The sequence below is a fragment of the Gavialis gangeticus genome, unplaced genomic scaffold (assembly GCF_001723915.1).
Source record: "Gavialis gangeticus isolate Ggan-Ray unplaced genomic scaffold, GavGan_comp1, whole genome shotgun sequence".
Lineage (NCBI taxonomy): Eukaryota > Metazoa > Chordata > Crocodylia > Gavialidae > Gavialis > Gavialis gangeticus.
Genome location: NW_017729004.1, coordinates 2,429,639 through 2,440,073, shown reverse-complemented (window position 1 = coordinate 2,440,073; position 10,435 = coordinate 2,429,639). Strand labels below are relative to the sequence as shown.

Below are 10,435 nucleotides of genomic sequence, written 5' to 3'. Positions count from 1 at the left end.
ACATGAGCCTTCAATGTGATGCTGCGGCTAGTAAAGCGACCAAAACACTGGCTTGCATCCATAGATGCTTCTCAAGCAAATCCTGGGACGTCATTCCCCCCTTGTACTCAGCCTTGGTGAGGCCGCAGCTGGAGTAGTGCATCCAGTTTTGGGCTCCACAATTCAAGAAGGACGTGAAGAAGCTTGAGAGAGTCTGGAGAAGAGCCGCATGCATGATCAGAGGTCAGGAAAACAGACCTTATGATGACAGGCTGAGAGCCATGGGGCTCTTTAGCCTGGAAAAGCGCAGGCTCAGGGGTGATCTGGTGGCCACCTACAAGTTTATCAGGGGTACTCACCAGGTTCACCAGAGCGCCCCAAAGGGATGACAAGATCGAACAGTCACAAACTCCTCCATGACCATTTCAGGCTGGACATAAAGAAGAACTTCTTTATTGTCCGAGCCCCCAAGGTCTGGAATAGACTGCTGCTGGAGGTGGTTCAAGCACCTACATTGAACACCTTCAGAACACATTTGGATGTCTATCTTGCTGAGATCCTGTGACCCCTGCTGACTTCCTGCCCCTGGGGCAGGGGGCTGGACTCAATCTTCTGAGGTCCCTTCCAGCCCTGATGTCTATGAAATCTATGAAATCTTTTTCCATAAGGTTCATGTTCTGAGGTTATTTTGTAGGCTTGAAGGCCAGAAGCTTGTTTTTTTAAAGTGAGTAGATAGATTCCAAAGCAAAAATTTCCAGCCAAGAGATGAACGGTTCCAGGGCATGTTCCCTAAGCCAGAAAAACACCTGGACCTGCCTTAGGACAGTGGATTTGCACCTCTCAGATGGATGCTATTACCGGGGTTAAGCTGATAGTCTGCCAAGAGTCCTGTAACTTTGCTGTGATCACTTCTTTGTGGCTGCCTGGTGCTGCTGGGTGAAGGACAACTCTCCTTTTGCCTGAAGGGCTCACTGGGTCACAGGTGCAAACAGCTTGCTAGAGTGGCAGCTTTGGAGGAGAGCAGGTGGCAACACAAAGGAGCAGGCGGGCCAGCTTGCAATGGACTCCACCTGTTAAATTGCTGGCATGGTTCCTGCACCACTGGTGGTTTCCAGGCTGGAAATGCCATTGATCACATCACAGAGGGATCTTGCATCTCCTGCAAACCTTGCCAAGTAAACAAGGAGCTCCAGGTGACAGATAGGGGTGTGAATGGCCCAGCCTGCCAGTCGGGAACCCAAAGGCAGGGACAGCCTGTAATGGATCAGAGCATGGGCTGGGGCCTGGAATGACCTGATGACCAGTTTAAAGTCAGACACCGGGAGATAAGCCAAGGAACAGGGGCCAGGTGAGGCTTGGGAGCAAGGCAGGTGAATGTGAGCCCTGCTGCCCTGAATACTTGGGCAGCTACTTCCCCTAACCAGTCTCTGGGGTCACCTGGTCTCATGGCTACCCCTAGCTCAGCTGTGGAAGCCAGCTCCTAGCCCATGCTGGCTGAATGCTAGTCCTGGGGGGTGCTGCTGATTCTCTGGCTGTTTTTTAGACCTTGGCTGGGCTGTTTGGGACTCAGTTCCTGGTCACTCCTGTGCACGTAGTGTGTGGTCGCTCTATGACTAGAGTATATGGAAGATGGGATCTCTGGGCTGCAGACCAGTGCAAGACCGCGGACCCCTTGTATGTCGCTGTGTTGCTGACAGGCTGTGTCAGGGAGCGTGCTGCTTCTTTGCAGTGGGGATGCCAGAGACACCGAGGGCCGAATGGAAAGGAAAAGCTCACACTGGCTTCACTGGCTTTGGCAGAAGCCAGCAAGGGGCAGGCTTCTTGCAGGGGGGCTGGGCTATGCAAACTGGTGCACCCTGTGTTACTGGTGCGGATGACACTGTCCACTTGCTCTGGGGGAGGCACTGGGGCTGCAGCCTTGCCCCCCAGTGCACCCAGGGCCCGTGGCACCCACCAGACCCCTCCTTTGCCCGCTGCAGGCCAGCCACATTGGCTGTGTGGGTGCAGAGTTCCCTGCTCCCCATCCCAATGCAAGACCCCTGAGTGTATGTATTTCCCCTACTGCCAGGATTTCCCCCAGATTGTATGCTGGTTTCCTTCTGTCTTGCTGAATTACCCTCTTCCCCCAAGGGGAGGTAGGTGGGGTGCAGGGATCATAATCCCCGTAACAGGTTTTACCTAGTGCAAGCTTTTTTGGCTGCAGGGCCACCAGTCTGCAGCCACTAGCGGAGAGTATCTGTGAATGGCCAGCAGGACTTCTATGCTGCTGCCATCTCATGGGGCTCTGTTGTTTTCTGCTCAGCCACCAGACAAAGGTAGCAGGCTCTGAGCCACTACCTGGTACCTGATACGCCCCAACATCAGGTGGGCAGTGACCTACTTTGTGCACGCTTTGCAACTGGAAGCTCAGCGCAGGCTTGCATCCAAGCTGGGCTTGTGTCTGGGCCGTGAGAACTCCAGAAGATGGGCTGCCTCCATGTTATAACGCTCCCCAACCTGCTTCCTTTTCCCCACGGGGCCCTGAGAAATGTTTGTCCCAGCTTCTCTTCCCAGGCTTTGCATTTAGCCCACAGGGGAGCAACTTTCCTATCCCTCCTGTTCCTGAGCCTATAAAAACAATCCTGTGACTCCAGGATCTGGGACTTAGTCTTGCCGAGTATTGCAAGGTTCGTGGTCAAGAAGCGGGAAGGGGCAGTGTGAAAGCATCGCATCTCCCTGAGCTCCTGGGTGCCTTTGCCACGTATGTGCACAAGGTGGTAGGTCTTAGCATCTCATCTGCTCTGCCCCGCAGGCCAGAAGACTCCATCTCCGAGATCCCACTGCTCCCGCGTGACGTCCTGCACGTGCTGAGCCAACAGCTGACGCACTGTGTGGCCCAGATCTCCTGCGAAGAGGCAGCTGAGGCAGGCCTCAGCCAAGCACTACTACTTGTCAAGTTTTTTATCATCATCTGCAGGTAGGCCGGGTTCCTCCGTGGGCATCAATTGAATGTGCTGCCTTCCAGCAGAAGGTTGCCAGGGGACCTGTATTTGTTTGCAAGCACTTCAGAGGTCAGAGTACAGAGCTGAGCCTGGGGTCCTTCATAACTTGGGAGGCATGCAAGTATAGTGGGTTGTTATGCCTTTTCTGCAGAATATGAAGCAGCAGGAGTCAGATGATAGGTGGAGTCAGTGGCAGAGTTGAGCTCGGATTTCTTGGCTGCCAGCACCAGCCTCCTTTCTCAGCTGTCCACCATCATGGGGTATACATTATTCTCCTCCTGACCCTAGCAATGCCAGGGCTTGGTGAAGGCTTCCACCCTGTTGTGCCCTCCTCTCCAGCTATGCAGCATGGGGAATGGAGCATGAGGCCTGGTGTGGAGTCAGACTTGCAGGGAGCAGGGTAGTGGCTGATGAGTAAGGGCAGCTGGTAAATGCTGTCATTGTAGAGTTGAATGGTGGGGGAAGCTGTGATGGGGAGATGAAGAGGTGGGGGTTTCAGCTGGCATCAGAGGGGCAAAGATGGTGCAGAAGCTCCTGCACTGGTATAAGGAAGGAGCTGAGGAAACCCCCCCAGGAATGGGTTGGGGAGTGAATATATCACACGCTCCTTGCTTTCCATGCTACCCCAGCATCCCACTGTGTCTGCTCCCCAGGCAGCCTGGAGGGAGCCAGGGCAGAGATCTGACCCTGTGATGCTCTGAGGCCTATTTCTTTCCCCAACTGGGGCTAAATCTAAGCCAGCAGCTGGCACATTTGGTTGCTTTTTTCATGGAAACTAATCTGATATCCCTTTCACTCATTAAGCTCTTTAAAAACCCACCGCCCTTTCTTTAGTTGCTCCTGCCCTGCCCACCTTCAGGACAGCTGATCTAGGCTACCTCCAACCTTGGGTCTGGCATTAGCCGTCTCCTCAAGGAGTGTGCCCGTCTCCATGCATGTAGTGTGTGGAGCACAGGGTTGGTTGTAAGCACAGCTCAGCTCTGCTTGGAGTAAGTTAGCTCCCAGGCCCCCTTGCTGGTATCGTCCCCTACTGAAGGAGACCTGAAGCAGAGGCTGAAGTGAGAAGGTGTCCTCTCTAATGTATGTTTGGACGCTTCATCCAGAAAAGCATATAAGTAAGGTCTAAACTTCCCTCTGCTTCCCCCTGCCCCCAGCCAGAGCTCCCACTTAAATCCCCCTTGGAAATATTTCCAATGCACCCTGTCCTTGGGAGATTAGATAATTTAGGCAGGCAAGACCTCGCCTTCCTGCCGCAGCTCTGGGATGGTGTGAAAAAGAGCACTTCATTCTGGAGCCTGGGCATCTACTTCTGTATTTGGCACAGGGATGGGGCGAAGGCAGGGAGGGCTCTTTGGGCTCCTACTGACCTGAAAGAAGATGCAGACAACTCCCACCCCCAGTCAAGTCCATGCCTGCAGTTTGGTGGTGCTTCCCTTTAGCATTTCCAGGCAAGACCCGGTGGTTTTGCTGCATTATAATTCTGTGGTGAGAGCACTGGGTTTTTCCAACAATATCCAGGCTTTGACGCCACCGAAATGTTTGAAGCCTGTAGCTTATCTGCCTGTAGCACAGCCTCCCCCGTGACCCTGGCCCTTCGGAGGGGGAGTTTGGGGAAGCAGCGATCTGACCCGTATGAGGCCAAGGAAGCAGCAGTTTATGTAGCAATCATGCCGGGGGCTGCCGTGGAAGAAGTGAATCTGAGACAAATCTCAGCGCGGGAGCTTTTCATCGCCATTCATAAAGCATCTGTCTCTCAGTGCAGGGAGCAATGAGGCAGCGGGGAGCTCAGCTGGCAGAGCTTGTAGCTTGAAATTCCCATAGTGCAATCACCACTCGTGTTGTCATGGCCAGCGGCTGGAAAGGCAGAGAGGGGGCACCTGGGATGCTGGCATGAGGCAAAGAAGCTAGATGGACAGCAGAAGAATGCATCTGGAGACTTGGATCCCTCCCTACACCCCCAGGCGTTAATCTGCCAGCCCTGCAGCACTCCCAGTTCCCTGTTTCACTTCCCTGGGATAGAAAAATCTCCCAGGGCTGAACCTTAGCAGTTGCTATCCTTTGGACCCAGCTGGTATAGGCAGGAACATGGAGACCTTGCCAAAATCCACTCCTTTTGCTCCCTCGCCTAAAAATTGCCCGTACTTTTCCTGCTTCCTGGCCAGCCGTGATGTACTCAGCTCCCACCTTACCTTGAGCCTGTCCAAGCCTCTGCTCAGTAAGGTTTTGACATGTGTAGGACAGCTCACACCATGCTTTGTGCCACACACTCCTGTGCTCCCTGAGAGCAGTGCTTCCACTTCAGTCCAGCCTCCTGGGGCATGTCCGTCCCAGGGCTTTGGCTGGGAGAGGCTTCAGTGAAGCCCAAACTGGGCCACGCTGTTTTGGATTGACAGCACTGTGATGCAAGATGACTGTATCCCATCTCTCTAGTGGGGCCTGGCCATGAGACCGCTTCAGTCCTAAGCAGGTGACACTTAACACCCTGGGTTGGTCCAGGAGAAGCTGCTGCAATGCCTGCTCCTGTTTAGTAGCCTGCCAGGTTCCTGCCCCTTTTGCCTTTCCACTTACATCCCCAGTGCTCACTAGATGCTTGCATGTTCCCAGCTGAGCCCATCACTGCCCCTACACTGCTGTAGGATCAGAGCTCCTTGCAGCCATTAGTGGGCTTGATGCGTCAAAGGCAAGGCAGCCCCACTGTCCCTGTTTCACAGCTGGATGGCTGGGGCCCAGAGGGAGTGACTTGACCGTGGCTATGTAGGGAGTGTGTGGCAGAGGCTGCAGCTGAACTCGCAACTCAGCACCTGGAGGGGTGATGCCACAGCACCTCAGGGTGCCTCGAGATCCTTTGAGATCATTTAAGCAACATCAGCACTGTTAACCGTGCAAGCACGATTCAAAAGATAACAACAGCGATTTCAGCATGAAAAGCATCCTGGCCTTTCGCGATCTTTCTGAGTTCTTGGCACCAAAAGAATCGCTCTATTATTTTTTCTGTCGGCCAGAAGCAAGTGAAAGCTCAGAGCTGGCATTTTCCAAGGGGGGCTTTGAGTCTAAAGAAGCTGAGAATCGCTGGCTTAGACCGTGCTCCCTACCCAGGGCAGAGCTGTAGTAGACACAGCCTGCTGCAAGATCATGCTGTATTTCAAGGACCTGCGCTTCTGGGTCGGAGGCTGTCCTCAGCCCTCAGTTGGTATTTTCATTTCTCCTCCCCCCTGCGGTGCGAGGAAGGCTGACCACCCCCACCCCTCTCCTCTAGCTGCGAGGCAGGTCTCCCCGAGGGCTTTTTTGTCTGCTTGTCTTCAAAAGGGGAAGTGGAAAGGGAAGGGTGAGGACCAGCCAGTTGTACACTTGTCCCTGGACCACATGGCTGCTCTGCAAGAGCTCCTGTGGTTAGGCCATCTGCACCAAACCGCAGCCAGGTCAGAAAGCGTCGCTGCAGCCCACGGCAGTGCTGGACTCCCCCTCGACGTCTCACCTTGGCCAAGTCACTTAGCCACCAGGCCTCTCAGCTTCCCATCTGCAACAGAGGGCTAATAGGGCTTGGGTTTTTTAAGATGGTGCGCTCTTTGGAGCGGGGATACTCTTGCCAAGGATTTCTACAGCAGAGTAGGTCTCTGCACACTCCCCTAATGCCAGTAACGGGAGGATATTGAGAGCAGGAGCCCCAGCAACCGTCATGGGACCCTGCCCCTGCCCCTGCCTCTGCCCTTGGCACATCCTGGTGCTCCCGAAACAGCACTGATCTTGTTGCAGATGGGATGAATGCAACTGGGGATGAATGCAGTTCTGGAAACAGTCCCCATTTTAGCGCTGTGCTGGTCCCCCATCCGTTTGCTCCCACCTGGGCCGATGCCCCGCTCTCGTACCATATTATCGTTGCACCTATTGTCAAAACCATCGTGCTCGGTCTGGCTGTTGCATCTCATAAAAGCCCCTGACTGCCCCCAGAAGCTCACAGGGTTGATAGAAGAGGCACTGGGGAAGACGGAGAATATTCTCCCCATTACACAGAATGGAAAACTGAGGCTGAGCACAAGTGGTGAGCAGTCCTGTCCTGTAAACAGCTGCCTCTTTAAAGCCGGTCTCGCGGGTGCCATCGTGCCTTGCTCTCTGCCTCAACATGCCATGGCTAACGACCTCGGAAGCCCTTTAATTGTCTCACGAAGGCTCACTGACCCTTCGTCGCCTAAGCAGCTTTCCTCCCTCAGCCACGACAGATCTGCAAGGGGAGATCCCTGGCTCTCCGGGCGCCAGACTTTAAACCCTGATTTGGGCAGCATGGCAGGGGCTGGCCTAATTAAGCCTGCCGTTAAGCATCCCTTTGAAGCGTAATGGTGAGGAGGGCAGGAGGGCATGTCCCCTCAGGAAGCCATGGCTTCAGCTCCCCTCCGCCTGCCAGGCCGCATGGCTCCCCTCACGGCCCCGCAGCCAGCTCGAGGGGGCCGCTTCCCTCCATTTTAATTCATGGCCAGAAAAGCTAGTCAAGACACGGAGTTAGAGGACAGGCAGGTCCATAGAAAAGCCGGTGGGGGAGGCAACAACGCCATGCCAGCTGCCAACTTCGGGCAGGGCGGCCATCATGGCGGACGCTCTGGTTTTTTGCTTCTCTGTCCTCAATTAATATGAAACCCCAAAACCTTTACATCGAGAGAGAAATAGAGGACATAAAAGCAACCTTTTTCATATCGATAGGGGACAACTGGACTGTCCTCTACAATGGCCACCTTAACTTCAGGGCCTGAGAGGGTACCTCAGGGCTGTCGGCCATGTTGTGGCCACCAGCGTGGTATGGCTGGAGATGCGTCTGTGGTGGAGACTGCCAGACCGGGCTGAGGAAATGGAGAAAAATGGTCCTGCCAAGAGGAGGTGGTTTTAGTAGGGCTGGGCAGGAGCGTGTGAGGGAGGAAACTGTCGCCCCCCTCACGGAGAAGCCCTTGGGATTTTGAAATGTCGCCACGTTATAACTCCCTCGTGGTCACTGTGGGTCAGTTGCCTTGGTTGTGCCCTGTCCCCCATGGTCTGCCCTCTTGGAAAGGGCATCATGGGAAATAGAGGCCAGCCAAAGATGCGAAGCCTCAGAGGGAAACAGGCACCCGGGGCAATCGGACTACAGTTCCCATGAGGCTTTGCAGCAGCCCGTCAGGGGCAAGAATAGCCTAATTTTCCACAGAAAATAAATGTTAGGGTTTTTTTATGTGTGGGGAAAAGTCAGTTTTGCCAAAAAACCCATTCCCCCCCCCATTCTCCCACTTTGGACCCATGCTAGTCTGGAGTTTCCTGTTCCCCGGGCCTCTGGGGCTCCCTGAGTGTGGACAGGGGTTCCCACTGGCGCGTGAAAGGAAATAACAGCGTGGGGATGGCCGCCTTTCTAACTGGGCTGACTGGGGAGACGGGAGGTCGAACACTGCCCTTCTGCAATATCATGGCCTCCCCCTCAGCTGAGGAGAGTGGGATAGAAAATGAGTGGGAAACCAGCGGGCGCCCTGAGGCACTTTTCCTAATCCGTGTTAAATTTAGTACCTCCAATATGAGGTACTAAATAAAGGGGCATTCATGGGTGGTCCCAAAAGGGTGTGTTTTTAAGTGCTAAGTAGCCTATTTTACTGTGTGTCTGTGTAATCCAGGGGTGGGCAAAGTGTGGCCTGGGGGCCAGATGCAGCCCGCCAGGTCATTCTATCTGGCCCACGGGGCCCCTAAAAAATTTAGAAAATTAATATTTATCTGCCCCCGGCTGCCTATCATGCAGCCCTCCCCCCACAATAATTGCCCACCCCTGGTGTAATTGCATGGTTTTTTATGTGACGCTTTAATACGCAGTAAAATAAGCTACTGTGTAGTAAAGCGCACGTGTAGATGCGCCCTGTGCGTCACCATGAAAAGGGCAGGGGACCGCAGGTGGAGCCACCACATCAATTTTTTGGAGCTCAGGTTAGGCACTGCACATGACTTTGATAGAAGAACGATTCACTTGAAGAAACCAGACAAAGCCTAGCTGGTGGTTTTTTTTTCCTTCCCTTCCCCTACCAACCTCTTGCAAGCCAGCCCATGCCCCGTCTCTACCGTTCCCACTGCAAACAGCATGTCAGCTCGTCCTCTACACGAATTGCAATAACCCAATCCTCTCCTATGCCTTTCTCTCCTTGTAGGAATTTAGAAAACGTCCAGACAGACAAGACTCTGGTTTTCATCCATGAGGTGCTTCGCTTGCTGGTTGCCTGTACAAACAAGGTAAGTCGCAAGGCCCCAGCATCTGTTTTTGCCTAGGCAAAAGCCTGACCAGAGACAAGACCTCCAGATAACCTCATGTGCAGCTTGCTCAGGACGTGTGTTGGAAGCTTGTCAAGGTTGACATTCAAAGCTTTATGTCACAAATGACAGGATTAGGCAGTGCAATCACGTGGTGCAAACCGGCCGTCTCGGTCTCACTCAAAACGCACAAAACAACACAAAACTCGATGCCTGTTATGCACAAAATTTAGGGCCAGTTTGATGCATTCACAAGTTGCATCCTTCACGAGGCAGTCTTGGGAGAATTAAATGGGAAAACCTTGCACTTTCCTGGCTACTTATACCAAGAACCTCTACAGATTCATCAGGTGGTTTTGACAAGTGTCAGCTGCAAAGACGTTGCCTAATTCCATCATTTGTGACATAAAACTTCGAATGGGACCTGAATTCAGGAATTCACCCTTGACAAGTGACATTTTCCCCCTGGTTAAGGAAAGGCTCTAAATGATTGAAACATGGAAGTGCACCAAACGGACAAAAACACAAGAGAAGTTGCACACGTGTTCAGCATTTGGACATACTCCCTTCTACTTGGGTCTGCTTAATGGAAATAGGATCGATAACACATTGAAATATTGGGTTCCAAGTTATCTTGTGGACTGGGTTGTCGTGACTTCTGGGGGAAGTCTGAGACTTAGGAATTGTGATGGCTCCGACACGGTTTGCAAGTGACTTCCCTACAGAGAGCAAATTGGACCTTTGATTCCTGGGATTTTAATAGATAAAGACAGGCCAAAAGGTTTTTAAAAGTCTGCCTATGTTGAAAATTAGAAATCAGGATCCCATTCAGTACACAGCACTCTGAAAACTGGGAACACAGTGCTGACCTCACAAGGCTCAAGAGTGGGAGCTGAGCTATTAAAGGAGGAGAAGGGTTTTTAATATAAAAAAGATAGCATTGGTTTAACTTCAAGGGCTGATTAACACTTAGAATAAAGGAAGCCTTTGCTAAAGATTTAATACTTGTGACCCTTGTTAAAGTTCTCTGAATAACCAAACTGGACTCTAGGGATTTCAAAGGTATAAAGAACAGGCTGGAAAACTTCAGGCTATACACACAGTCATGCTCACACAACACTTCTCTCTCTCTCTGTCCTGTTTATGTTGCTTGCTTTTTTCATGATGAAGGGAAAAAAAAATCTTTGCACTCAGTTATTAAAACTTCCTTTGTAGATGTACAAGCGGGC

At 52.5% G+C, this 10,435-nt stretch overlaps 1 protein-coding gene across 3 annotated transcripts in view; it reads left to right on the top strand.

The window, feature by feature from the left end:
• NBEAL2 (neurobeachin like 2) overlaps positions 1 to 10,435 on the top strand; it is a 102,029-nt gene that overhangs the window by 5,347 nt on the left and 86,247 nt on the right. For all 3 annotated transcript variants that reach the window (XM_019508026.1, XM_019508027.1, XM_019508024.1), the window contains exons 2-3: positions 2,771 to 2,935; positions 9,107 to 9,188. In XM_019508026.1, coding sequence (XP_019363571.1) covers positions 2,771 to 2,935; positions 9,107 to 9,188 — 247 coding nt within the window. The remainder of the gene's footprint in view (positions 1 to 2,770; positions 2,936 to 9,106; positions 9,189 to 10,435) is intronic.